Source organism: Sinohyriopsis cumingii, chromosome 9 (assembly GCF_028554795.1).
Source record: "Sinohyriopsis cumingii isolate HCF-2022 chromosome 9, ASM2855479v2, whole genome shotgun sequence".
Taxonomy (NCBI): Eukaryota; Metazoa; Mollusca; class Bivalvia; order Unionida; family Unionidae; genus Sinohyriopsis; species Sinohyriopsis cumingii.
In genome coordinates, this window is record NC_142969.1 from 58,219,008 (window position 1) to 58,233,837 (window position 14,830).

At 35.6% G+C, this 14,830-nt stretch overlaps 1 protein-coding gene across 1 annotated transcript; it reads left to right on the top strand.

Annotated features, from left to right (window-relative positions):
• The first annotated feature begins 1,889 nt into the window (after positions 1–1,889).
• Positions 1,890–13,983, top strand: LOC149791887 (26S proteasome complex subunit SEM1-like). Its single transcript, XM_089970392.1, has 3 exons — positions 1,890–2,028; positions 10,037–10,133; positions 13,012–13,983. Exons 1-3 carry the CDS (start codon positions 1,926–1,928, stop codon positions 13,067–13,069), a joined length of 258 nt encoding a protein of 85 aa, XP_089826518.1. The 5' UTR covers positions 1,890–1,925; the 3' UTR covers positions 13,070–13,983.
• Positions 13,984–14,830: the final 847 nt, after the last annotated feature.

Genomic DNA, 14,830 nt, shown 5'->3' on the forward strand with positions numbered 1-14,830 from the left:
CTAAAACAGACAGCATATATAACACAGACAACCATACAAATAACTATTAAAAAAGTAGGCACAAAAGCAAATCTTTTCGAGGCATATGAGTCGCCCTGAAAAAGGCCTTAGGCATTTTGTTAATATTATTTCGGGCCACTCATATGCCTCAAAAATATTTGCTTTCTTGCCTAAAATTTATTTATCGTTATTTCCATACATTTCATTTAATACCACGCCATTTGGAATATGAGTTGATCATTCCATTCTGTTCTTCAGACCATTTCAACTAATGCCAGATCATTTGGAATCTGAATACATCATTTCATTTTTTGGGTTAAATCATTACATTTTAGACAACATAATTTCATTTAATACTACGTCATCTGGAAGCAGATTTGAATCAATCAGTTTTGTTCTTTAAATCACTTTCTTTAATACAACATCATTTGGAATCTGAATTCATCATTTCGTTTGTTGGGTTAAATCATTTCATGTCAGACTACGTAATTTCATTTAATAATACGTCATTTGGATTCAGAATCCATCAATCTATTTTGTTGTTTAAATCATTTTATTTAATGATAGATCATTTGGAATTTAAATTCATGATTTAATTTGTTGAGTTATATCATTTCATTTTAGACAACATCATTTTATTTAATAGCATTTAATAGCACGTCATTTGGAAGCAGATATCATGATTCCGTTTTGTTCTTTAAACCATTTTATTTGATACCAGATCATTTCATTTAATGCCACATCATTTGGAATCTGAATTCATTGTTTTATATTTGGGGTTCAATCATTTCATTTCATGCTACATCATTTCATATCACACAACATAATTTGGAATCTGAATTCATCATTCCCTTTGTTAGGTTCAATCGTTTCATTTCACACAACATCATTTCATTTAATACCACGTCATTTGTAATCTAAATTCATCATTCGGTTGTGTTCGTTAAATCATTTCATGTGACACCACACCATTTTGAATCTGGATTTATCATTTCATTTGCTAGGTTAAGTCATTTGATTTCATACTACATCATTTGATTAATGTATTTTTGGCGGCGACGGTTGCCCATAGGTATACCAACATTCTCTCCGCTGTGCACGTTGAAAAAATAAAAAAAACTTCACCTTTCACCCACGACTCTGTCAGAATTCGTAATATATGTAGAGCGCCCCCATGCGGTAACACAAGACCCGATAGAAGAACACTTTAGAGAAGAAGTGAAGCAAGAAGAGGACATGTGGTCAAAGAGATATTGACATCAAAGATAGCATCAGCAGCAGCCGCAACAACTGGAGCATGAGAGAGGATTTGTGGATTGCTGAGTGGACACCAAGGAGTTCCTGTTCTCCTTCCGCAGAAACAGACCATGTTCCGTGGGAAAACCTGCAGCGAGACGTGGCGATCATGGCAGATGTTTAGAGATCCCCCAGAAAAACAAAAAAAAAATCAAGCCTTGTCAGGGCTTACCAAATATGTAGAAAAGAGGTACTACTCAATTGCCAAAACTAGTGTGTGTGTGTGTGTGTGTGTGTGTGTGTGTGTGTGTTGTTTCTCCCTATAAACCCCTTTTGTCCTTATAAAACCCCATGACGTAACCCGTGTTCGATTCACATTATTCCCAAGTACCATTGTCATGTTAAATTCCCACTGACCCCCAAGTAGCCCCATTAACTACTGTTATGTAATCAAGTCAGTTAAGATATTATATATATAAAAATAATCGTTGCATTTACTTTTCCTATTTACAGTATATGCCGGTTTTTTTTTCTTCAGCTGCATAACAAATCAATATGAGGTTCTAACTTTATCCGGGCTGCCCTTTGATGTTCGGTGTAATGATGGTTGCACAAGTTGAAAGACCACAAAATATGCAAAGAACCAGTCAGAATATTGAGAGTTACATCCCTTGCAAAATTACATACTCATGGCAGAACCACAGAAACAAGAAGAGAGCCAAAAACAAGAAAAAAAGCCCGATTTAGGGCTTCTTGAAGAAGATGATGAATTTGAAGAATTTCCTGCAGATGGTTAATATCATTTGCCTCAGGCCAATACTTGCAAAGAAAACACAATTTAAAATAAGGCTTCGTCATCACTTATTGTTGGGTCATTGTACTGACGTGTATTCCTGCCTATTGCGTACACAGGTGTTCGACGCGAGCTTGATGTTAAAAAAACAAACAATCATCTAAAGGAAAAAATCATACAGAGTGACGAAAATAACTTAAATTACCCCTATTGCCCGTTCTGACATAGGACCCTCTCTATCATGATATATGAGAGAAGGTACGGAACTTCCAAATACTTCGCTCCACCCATGATCCTCGATTTCCTTATGCTATTTCCGTCTTCAAAGGCACACAACCATATTATATGGCGTGTTTTACTCCTGAGATATTTTTCTATCCATCAAGCCGTCATTGACTTTTCTACGTTGTACCAAACTGAAGTTACGGGCTCCGAAACGTTGCATTTTCGCGAAGTTTTAATGTTGAGACAAGTCCGTGCTCCTCAGATAATAAGTATAACCTTTTGAGACAATCATATTTCGGCGTTGACGCATGTGCCGCATAGTTTACCTATTTTGAAAATAGAGTCGCATGTATGTGCAGTGAAGAAAACGATGCCTAATTCTTGCATGGAACAGGATTCCTAAAGTTGAATCGAGTTAATGGTAAGTAAATCACTTACTTTTGCATCTACCACTGTTCAGTAATTCAAGAAGGGATGCACCATAGAGTTTAAAACATTGTCCATATAACTCTTGTCATTGGTTTTCACATGTGCACGGACTTGTCCACAATGAAACAATTTGCAAAAATCGCACGTAACTTCAGTTTGATACAACGTAGAAAATGTAGTATGTGGTTTTTTAACATCAAGCTCGCGTCGAGCACCTGTGATTGCGTATAGTACAACTCACATAGCTCATGTATACGCTCTAAGTCACTTTTCTGCAGCTATAGGTTTCATTTTTGAGAATTTAATTACACATACATTTAAATGATGTTTATTCACTTTATTTTGCACCTTGTCCATCAAAATTCCATGTAACGGTAAATTCAGTGATTAACTTCGATAACCGTTGCACATGCCCTTCTGGGTGCACGTGACGTAAATCCAATCAATGAATCAAAACTTAGATAATTTTAGGGACAGTAAAGCAAGTGGGGTGATCACGTTTATTCCAGTTTTGTTGCGCACTGTGATGTAAGAGGGAATGTGCCTATGGTTGGGAAGAAGTTGTACTACAGAGATGTGACAGTGTCATTTATAAAGAAAGCCTGGGAAAATACCTATAGATAAAAACAACAAATCCAATAAATTGTAGGCAATTATGTAACTTCCTATATATCTTCTGTATGGTATGCCATGTCTTTAATTTCAGCTTGTACATAATACCAATTTTTCCCACTGTGCTTTTTACATGTAAAAGACTGTAGAAAAATTACTGTCAATTCAGATTTGTTGATCATTAGGGACTTTTACAATGGTAGCTAGGTACGCAACTGGGTGAAGAAAAGATGCCTTGCCTATCATAACCAATAACACGAGTTTGTTTTGAATGCACACAACTTTGCTGTAAATACTACTTGGGGCATGTAATAATAACTTTACAAAAGGAATATAGATATATGAGGATCAGAATAAAGTTACTAATTGCCATTTAAGGGTACGTGTAATTTAATTCCAACAAATGTCACCCTTTAGTGAAACAGTTGGTTCAGAATACCTACATGACCTGTAAGACTTTTACTATGAAACAGTGGAAAACATCAACTCCAATAGGTATGTTGAGTCAACCCTCTTTGCCATCAGAGTTTCAAAATCAACACCTTACATTGCAGTACTAATCTGTCTGCATTGGATGATGGTAAGGTTTCATTTCTTACATTCCTTGACTTATCCTCAGCCATTGATATGGTTGACCATGATCTCGTTACTGTCTGCAGTATGTTTTTTGCATACACATTAATGCTTTATTATGGTTCAGGTCATTCCAAACTGAAAGAAATCAGAATGTTTCAGTAAATTGTTGACAACACTCAACTGTACAAATGTAGCTTTCCAAAACAAGTTGCTTCCACCATCCAAAGCATAGGTAAGTGCTTCTCTAATATTATGGTATTTGATAAGGCATAATACACTACAAATAAATGATTATAAAACTGAAGTCATACTTGTTGTTTCACAAAGAATTTCTCAAACCCAAAATTTACCAGAATCAATTAATATCACTGACACTTCTGTTAGGTTTAGACAGTCACATTGAAATCTAGGTGCTACTTTTGATAACTCTCCCACTGCACCATCATGTCTTGAACACTTGTAGAGCAGCGTACCTGGAGCTGAGATGCATCAGCACCATTCACAATCTTTCTCACAGCTGATGCCACAAAACTCTTGTGTGTTCATTAGTAATCTCTAGACATTTATACATGCAGATTCATATTATATTCTCCAGAGTTGATATGCTGAGTTTATTTCTGATTCCAGTTTTGATGAGATTCATTTTACTGAACCCATGTTCACAGTCAGCAGTGCTTTACTGGTGACACCAGAAATCTTTCAGTACTAATGTCATATGATTGCAGTTTGCAATGTATCATGAGCCATGTATAATTTGTACCATATTTACCATATATGTTGGGACATGATAAAATAATTAAATTTTTTTCCTGTTCCAGAACTTATGGTGAAACTTTTTTTTCTCACCTGGGTTATATGTCCCAGGACTTAAGAAACAAAATAAATTTGTGTTGAATTTGTGCTTCCACTGCATGTTGCAATAAGTTACATAAACAAAATGCTTATTTGATAATAAAATAAAAGAAACAGACCTTATATTGTTATCATTTATTCTTCTTTATTTTCATCATGAGCATTAAAGAACAAAATATATCCACAAACTTGTAACGTAGGCATCCATACTATAGTGTGTATTGCTTATGTCAGATAACACAAGGCACATTGTTCACTGATGATAAGATACAGAAACAAATCATGTTTGGTTGTACTCGGATTTTTGTATAAGTGGATCCAACAAAATCACAAACAAGAGGAAAATAATCAGGCAATTGCTTAAAGGCATCTGTCATTCATGCATGATGATGTATTAGGTGCAAAATTACCAAGATATCCAGGTAAACTGTATGACAGAATCTCGCAAATACAAATCATTATTTGAAGATACAATCACTTGAGTGCAAATGATAATCTTTTCACTAGTATGGGTTACAAAAAGTATTATCGAAGTTATTGTGTAAACTATTTACCAGCAGACATCATTGTCCATTTGTATTAATTATGACTACAGATGCCATGCAAATAAAAGCCAAGGTGTGAATAAACACAACCGGCAGTGAGCAATAAACTCTTTGCTTCAACTTACCAACAAGATATCAAAGGCTGGTTATTTTAATTACAAAGAAAGCTGACCTTTTTTACTGTCAATATTTTATTTTAAAAATTAATGTACAAAGTCTGCAGACATAGTGAAGCTAACTTTGGTTCCTTATCACCAATATTCATGGGAATATTGAAAATAAATTGCAACAGTGGAACAATTTTTAAAGTGACACAGTGTAGTGCATTGTGCACGGACATCGATGACCCGGTGTTGCCCAGAAGATTTGGAGAAAATAAAACCCCATTTGATGAGGTCGTGTAGGCCAGAAGAAATGATTTTGCCACCAATATGATAACATTGAGCTCATTCCTTAATGGACTGTAAATAAGGTGGGGATTAAAAGTACGAGAATTAGCACTGGTGACAATTTTTAAAAATCTGACTTTTAGTCCTTGGTTTCCACTTCAGGAGATGTGTTGCCTCCAACAATTTTTTAATGGCACGAGAAAGCTAAAAGTATTTATGTACTAAAATAATGGATCATATGTGTGCAGTAGAAGGGTTGGGTTGATGAGATGCTGCTGCAATGGATTAACGAGTTATCCTGAGTTCAGTTTTATATATTTTTAAAATAAAATTTCATTTTGGAGAGCAATTTCTGACATGTAAATTTCAAATGAATTAAAAGTTGTCCCCCAACTTACGACTCAAAGAAAATGTGTCCCAGAACATACAGTGCCCCCCAAAATTACTTTTAAAGTTAATTTAGTGTCCCAACAAATATGGTGTCCTAACATATGGTAAATACGGTAAGTTGATTTCATTCATTCAGGAATTGCATAGGCCCTCCCCCCCCCCATTTGCTGGAATGCTTCACAAAGTAAACCTCTGTCAGCTAGGAGTTCTGGAATTTATTTTTGCTAGTTTTGCTGATAGCTAATTTTTTCCTAAATTGACTTGAAAAATGAGTTACACTATTCCAACAACTGAAATAATCATAATCTGCATTTTGTATATGGAGTACAAAAAAACCCAAAGAAATGTTGCCACTGTTCAAAACATGTTGCCAGTCTTTAATTTTAAATGTTCTTATTCAAGGCAGTATGTGATGACTCTAGTTCTACTTGCATCTAACACCTCTTTGGGGCCCCGAGTGGCTGAGAGGTCTAAAGCGCTCTCCGTCACGGATCACTGCCATCTCACCCCTGTCTGCTTGGGTTAGAGTCTCGAATTCGGCCAATGTGGGTATGTGAGAAAGCTTGCCAGTAGCTTCTTGTGGGTCGGTGGTTCTTTCTGTGGTTTTCCCGGATTCTTCCTCCACCATTAATACTGGCCGCCATGTATAGCCTATCATGTGCGGAAAAATGGCATTAAACCCTACAACAACAACACCTCCTTGATTTGCCTATTACTCAAAAATGAATTGTTTTTCCACTTTGTGAGCTTTTGCTATGCAGATTAACACAGTGGGGTTCCCCACAGCAATCTCCAAAGGACTTAACAAAGAGCTCAAAGCAGGCCTGTTTATCTTTTATACATTGTATGGGCATACACTGAAGCATGTTTGCTAGCCAAGGTTCTGATGTGTTAACCCTATCTACATCTTGTTGGATCAAACATATTTCTGTGTCTCGGGTCTGTGAATTTCATTGGAAGTGGCAGCAAGCCACTGCATCCAGTCAAAATTAAGTTGTTCATGTTTGAACACTGTTCCTGCACGATCGAGGCAAGGGGAGCACACAACTTGAATGGACTCATAAATAAGAAATTTTCCTCTGTGGGTATATGCTTGTACAAGTACCTTTCACTCAAATACACCTGTAATGGCTTCTCTCTGGTATGTAGTCCTACTTTTGACGTGTCAGGGGTTAGTGGGCAAAGAATCATGTTTTTGTATGACACATTGTGTTATGGCATCTCAGGATGAGAACTGTAGCTGTGGCATGCAGTTTTGCTACTGTGTGAAAAGGACCTCTGTCTGCATAGGTTTGAGTCTCGGATTTGGCCAATGTGGGTATGTGAGAAAGCTTGCCAGTAGCTTCTCGAGGGTCGGTGGTTCTTTCTGGAGATTTCCCGGGTTCTTCCTCCACCATCAATACTGGCCGCCATGTATAGCCTATCGTGTGCTGAAAAATGGCGTTAAACCCTATGACAACAACAACAGCTGTGTGAAAAGGCATGTCCTGCAAAGCAAGTGTGTGATCTAAATGAAGGATAAGAGAAATATTAATGAAATGAATGATCATTTAAGATATATTGACAGCTGCATACTTTAAAAGAAGGTACTTAATTCAGTTCTGTTGGATGTTATTGTTTTCACTAATCGTGAATGTTAAACAAAGTAGAGCACAGAATGCTTAGTTACTGTCACAGTGAATATAATGTATATGTCTTCGTGCTTTTCAGATGTGGATTCTATGGTGTGTCAAATACACCATGTGTATGGAAAGAGTCGACAGTTATTCATACAATTAGTTACTGTGCATGATTAAGATGTTAGTGTTACGACTAGCAATTTATTTCGCTAAGTTACAAAGTGAAAATTTAAGAGACACTATTGTGAATATAATCTAATTAATCCTAAATTCAGGAAGTAATAGAAGCTATCACAATGCAAGCAAAGTCCAGCAAAAAAAATTCCATCACTCCAGTTTGAAGGAAGTTTTATTTTTGTGAAGCACATAGGCTCAGGGTGGGTGGGTGGTGGTAGGTCTTTTAATTCTTTGCACATACTGCAAAACAACATATCAACATAGGTAGTTCTGGAGTGTACACGTCAAAATAGGAGCACCATCTGTATGTATGATATTCAATACCACAAATTGAACATTCAGATTAGTTCTCATTTGTTATCTTGATCTTGTTAAAATACTGTTAATTGAAGTTCCTAGGTGGCCAGTTGGTCTAATACGCTTACCTTTACCAATCACTACCATCACCACTGTCCAGGTGGGTTCAAGTTTCAGGCTCATCAAATATGGGTATGTGAGAAAGATTGTTAGTAGCTTTCCAATAAGTTGGTGGTTCTTATCAGGATTTTCCTCCAATTATACTAGCTGCCATGTATAGCCTATCTTGCACTGACAAATGGGGTTAAATCCGAAAGAGCAACAACACCAACTTTTAATTGACCTGTGATTTTCAGGTTCAGGATGATTAAAGCCATGAAATAGATTTATTGAAAAAATCAGACCCTCATGTGTGAACAGTCAGTTTGTGTTGATAAAGAATTTTCACCCCAGCTAGACAGATGTGTTTATTGCTAATGTACCATATTACCTGTAAAGCCCCTGTTAGCTCATTAATCCCTGGCACTGCATTTATGCATCAGGAGGTAGTAGCCTACTGTCTAGCTCTGTAGTGTCAAGGTCATGTATGATACATTAAAGTGGGTGGTATTATAGAAAGGTAGACTGATGTAGCTGTAAAATGATACCAAATAATCTGGATGTTCTGGTTGCTCTACAACATGCAGAGGGAAAAACCTAATATTTTGGACCCAAATTTTTTTCCACCCAAAATTTGCTTGTGGTCAGAATCTGATTTTGTGTCTGGATTTTAGACTTTAAGGCCTCAGATCTAAGGCAGACCTGTCTGAACTGCACACAGACAGACAAACCTTTGCAAAAAGTAGGATAAGATTGGCATTTGGAATAAAGAGTGGTCTTGATATGAAAATGATGGGTCTGTTAAGCAAAAACAAAAAAATCCAACTTTTACCCTTCTGCTCATGCACGAGTGAAATAGCCAATGAAAAACGATGTTTCTAACACAAGTAGGCATTAGTTTGACGGGAAATCTCTTGGAAGTCAGTGTATTATGATGTATTCAGAAATAGCTCCCAAAGTGTATTTTCTACTCACATTTTAGGTGAAAATGAAATAAAACCTCCAGGGGTTAATGAGTTAATCTTGAAATATTATCCCCCATTCTCTCCAATGAAATGGTCAGTCCCAAATGTGATGTATATTTCATTTTTCTATAGAACCAACCATATCTTGTATTGCATCAGATACATTTCTTACAATGCTAACGTAATGGTCATCAAGAACAAATCAGATCTGACCAGAAGGGAAGTTTGAACAGCAGTAAGATACAGTCTCTAGTGAGTGCAAAGATGAACACTAATGGCACTTGCATTACCTTCAAACCCCTTATTGAACTATTAAGAGCAGCAATTACTGCATCTAATTAAGCCTATAATTTGACATCTTTTGGGACTGCAAAACTCACCAAGTTGCAAAAAATGCCGAACATTGTCTGGGAATATGGCAGGTATAGATGCAATGAAAGAAGACAGGAGAAGAAGTAAAATGTAAACAAGCAAATAAGTCATTTTATAGTATGTATTTCATGAATGTTTCTGAATCTTCTTTGCTTTTATCAGTATTGATCAAAACTGTACTTTCAATATGTAAAGTTTGATAGCCATCAGGTTACAGGTATGCATGCAATGTGACTGTCAGTCAAGGGACCCGGTTGACTGGATATAGACCAATATGGCAGCTCATTACATGGCATCATGATGTTTCAACATACATTGTACACAAAGCCCAATGTATTCCAAGTGGGTGCTTGCTATAAGGATATCAGGGAAATAAGGACTCGTAAAAATATTTGCATGTGAAAACTATACTATAGAATATAACATTCAAAAGAAATACAAATTGCATGTTATATTGCAGATTGGGAGGGAGAGGATGAGGACAAAGAGGATACAAATGTGTGGGAAGACAACTGGGATGATGACAATATAGAAGATGATTTTTCAGTTCAACTAAGGTAAGACCATCCTAAATACTCAGGAAACCACTTGTCCTCAGGTAAAAAATATTTGGCTTGGTCAAGTTTAAACTTTACTGCGTACTCATCCTTGGGCAAGTTTATTGCCACTTACTATTTGGCATGCATTGGTTAAAAGTAACCAATGCCTAATTTGCCTAGTTGTCAGTCTAGATCATGCTGTAAATGGAAATGACTTTATTATGTAAGCTTGGCACAAAAGTAGGTAAATATTATGAACATACATGTATTGTGTTACAGTTGCACACTTGATTACTTAGTTGTGTTAGTATTTACAATGATACTTTTCAGCAATTTATGTATCATTTTGAAACCAATAAATTTGTAATCCATTGTAATCTATTTTTAAAATTAAGACTAGTTTATTCTTTATAATCGAGTTAAGGTAATGACTTTGAAATGCTCCAGTTCTTTTGGCCAGTCAGCAATCTTCCTTTTATGGCACCCATATGTGGTTCTTTACAATGGAGGCTTGATCAGAAAGGATCATTTAATACAGAAGTTAGTGCAAATAGAAATTGTTTGAATTCTTCATTCAGATTCAAGTTATAGACATTTATAAAGTAATTATTTACTTGTATAAATATCTGATAGCATTTTTAATTTGGCATGATGGTGTATTAATAATGCTGCACAGACTTGAAAATAAAGGTGACTGGGGCAATGTCTGACCAGGACAAAGATCATAAAATTTAGAAATTTTCTGCCTTGTAGTTTCTCCCATATTTAGCTCTTAAAAAATGAGTGATAACTTGTTGAAAAGTAAAATGATGACACCTGGATTACTGAAACTTTTCACAGTAAATGCTTATACCACTAAGAAATCAAAGGCTATAGAATGTAGCTGTAATTTACATCGAGTTACAAACCTTGTCCCATGTGATGTATTAGACTATGACAAGGACAAGTAACTCTTGCAACTCACTTATCCCAGGGAATGAGTGCTTTGAAAATTTGTTCCTGAGCCCAGATACTTTATAATTACAGCAATCTTTTGTATCAAAGGCAACATGGACCGCAACATTCTTTCTCACATTCACATGTAGAAAATTATTTTCCAGATTTTGAATATCAGCGTAGGATTTCCCCTACCTTGGCTGTTGTCCGGCCTCACATGATGTCAGAAAAACACTTTGATTATAACCATGGTATGGTGCTGCGGGTCTAAAGTGCTCACTTTTGCCGATCAAAGATTCACTGCCATCTCACCTCTTTCCATGTGGGTTCGAGTCTTGGGCCTGGCTTGTGTGGATATGTAAGAAGGCTTGCTATTAGCTTCCTCTGGGTCGGTGGTTCTTACCATGGTTTTTCTGGGTTCTTCCACCACCAGTTATTGTGGCTGTCATGTATAGCCTAACATGTGCTAAAAGATGGCATAAAACCTCAATAACAATATCCATGGTATTATATGTGAGCAGGAACTTGGCAATCTTCATTTTTGTCTATAGTTATGTCCCTTTGCGTAGGATTTTAATAAAACCTCATCATTACATATGATACATCACTCCCTGATTATAAGGACCTTCATCATAACACAGCTCTTGTTATAAAGTAGATGATCCCTTTTCATTAATTGATAATAAAATAGTACTGTATATACACGCATATAACCCATTTGCATGTAAGCCAATCGCCAAACTGAAGATGTATTAACACAAAAAAGTGCATAACCTAACTCATAATCTCTTAAATCCCAAGCCAGTTTCAGGATTTGAATGATTAACTGGCCTGTATTGCTGTTGGAAAACAAAAGACAAATCCACCAGTTATAAACAAAGGAGATGCCAAAATGTCCAGCTTTCCATTGTGTGGGGAATTTTTTTTCAGCCAAAACAATCGTAAAATAGATTGATGATGATCTTAGTTGATCTATATTCAGAATTTTAGCCTTTATTATTCCCATTCTTTCATGAACATGTAACAGTTATGCTGGTTGTGCCTTGCACAATTGAACATGTATACCTTTTCATAAAGATTACCTTAGTTTATAGCGTCGCTTATATCATTAAAAAGAGTAATTGATGAGCACATGGATCAGCATAAATGAAATAGCTATTACAAACTAGTTAAGTGCTATCTGGAAGAATGCGATTTGGTAAAAACACTGAATAAAGAAAAATCAGCATCGAATATGTTTGGGAATAAACAAGGATTAAAGTGTCGCTTAGCACGATTTGCATCGTGTAAGTACATTATAGTATAGCCTGGTCTTCCGGGTAAACTCGAACCTGCCTGTGAATTATGAAGTCATTATTTACCTATATGTAATTTCATGTTGGAGAAATAAGAAAATATGCACATGCAAAATAATAACAAAAGCAGTCATGGTAGTTTATAACAGTTTAGTAAGTGTTTGGACACAATAAAATGTATTTTTTTCTCAAGCATATATGTGTTAGGACATAGAAAATTATTTTTTCGTGTCCCTAGATTTACAGCCATTATGGTAGTAAAGAAAAAAATCTTAAAAACTTTCAAGTTTAGACCTTAACCCACGGATAAACCAATACCCTTCTTCCAGACCTTTATTTTTTCCTACATTATTCAGCTTGCATGCGAGTATATTTGGTATGCTTTATGGCTTCCATGCATGGTACTTAAAAGAGGGAGGACTAAAATCTCTTAATCTTTGCAGACTGTGTTGTATAGAGTTTAAATATCATGATGAAATAAAGAAAAAGGTTTCATAGAAACAGTCCTTTATGAGCAGGTGTCCATTGTATAAATGTTTCTACTTAGGAAGATTTCCATGTAAAACTTATTTCTCCATTGATTTATGAAGCTTTATACCTTGAACTTTTGACAGGTATCCTGTTATCCATGAGCTATGACTTATAGTCGGTTTTTTCATGTACAGGGCAGAGCTGGAAAATCAAGGAAAATCCATGGACCAGCCTGAAGCCATGAAGACATAGTCAAGATCACTTTGTTCCAGTTGTCAACAAATTTCATGTTCATCTGTTTTATTTCATGTTGATTTCACCTTATATCACCTATGTGTTTTATTCGAAACTGTTGAAAAAATAACATCATACTCATATGTGTTTGGAAGGACTTTATTTGTATACCAATAATTGTGCACATACAGGTGTTTTGAAATAAAGTTATGACAGTGTTGCATGTAAATTTGATTGCAAAATAGATTCATGAGGGTAGACCATGTTGTCACAAACTGTTTCAGTCAGATATTGTCAATGAAAACTTCAGTAAAATCCTGGAAATCCTAAATGACATACTAGTGTTATGACAGTGATCCCTTTTTGTAAAGCCCACAATATGACATTGCTTCTCATACAATCTGACAGCCACTGATACAAGTTCATGTTTTTCTTGACTTGTAGAAATCCAAGAGCACTTATTTTTAATAGTCTGTTTAATAAAACTTTCCATTTCATGTTTGGGAGAGTTATCACTACAGTGGTATAACCTACCACCCCTTCTGTCAAAAATCACGATCTCTCAGTGCAGATGGTCTCTCATGACAGGTCATAACAGTATGTAATCAACTGAGAATCTGATGTATATTGTCTATTATAGGCACATAATTCATTTCCTATTGTTTTACTTCCAAGCTGTTGATAATAACCAATATTAAGTGATATAAATCTTTAAATAAATTTGTTTATGCATAGGTCATTATAAAGTAGCCTCACTTTTATGGTTGACATGAAGGACTTTATAAAAAGGGAACAAAGTATATAAATGTAATTATTGAATGCAAATTTCATGAAGAGATATGGTCTGATGGCCTCTACATTGGCAGTAAATGCAGAATACTGTTTTCTTCCTAAAATGAGAGAATAAACGTGGACTTGTATTTCTCTTGCTATCGATGCTTATTTTGTTTTGTTTTGTTTATAGATTCCTTTTTATTGTTTTACCCCGTAACCTTAAAAGAGGCTTGTCATATTTTAGCAATGCATTCTAAATGGATCTCCATTTTATTTGGCAACCATGTTGGATTAATATTAATTATTCAATCAATTGATTTTTAGACAGCTGTCCATCAATTGACCGTTATACAGTTGTCCGTCAATTGTGCAGTAACCCATTCTATTCCTTTTTAGTTTAAATTTTTAGTAACTGACATCTGGACATTTTTGCTGGCTGTTTATACTCGCCTGTAAGTCAGGTCCAACTGCCATTGGATCTGACGTGAACATGTCATATACAAATTCAACTTGCTACAAGTTTTACTCTTTTTGCCCAGCAAGCAGTTAATCAGCAGTGTTGTAGCTTGTGTGCTAATTTTCACAAGATATTGTCAGGCAGCCCAAGAGATGTTGAAAAGTTTGATGGGCAAGTCAATTTTTTCATTACATGTCCAGAATTTATATGATCATGTATAAGTGCTCATTGCAAATACAATTTATTAAGCATGTTGAACATTTGTGAGCATTGGCCATTAAATTATTAAACGAATTTTATAGATATTATTTACCATGAGTACAACGGTAAGATTATGTTTATTACATGATGAAAAGACGAATAAATAAAAATTGCAAATTAGTATAATCAGTTAACTTTATGGTACATTCGGAGGCCACAGTCGTTTTGATTTTGCCTTGTCTGACTTATTGATACTGTATGTGATGTCATGTGGTTTTTATTAGGCAAGTCGGCTTGTGGTATGATGAAACTTGAATATAACTTGTATAATTAAAGTCTTGAACAAA

Bases quoted from the DNA above. Each gene is read 5' to 3' on its own strand.
- LOC149791887 (XM_089970392.1), top strand. From the start codon at position 1,926: ATGGCAGAACCACAGAAACAAGAAGAGAGCCAAAAACAAGAAAAAAAG. The intron at 2,029-10,036 runs GTTAATATCATT...GTTATATTGCAG, and splicing joins TGAAGAATTTCCTGCAGATG to ATTGGGAGGGAGAGGATGAG. The intron at 10,134-13,011 runs GTAAGACCATCC...TTTCATGTACAG, and splicing joins GATTTTTCAGTTCAACTAAG to GGCAGAGCTGGAAAATCAAG.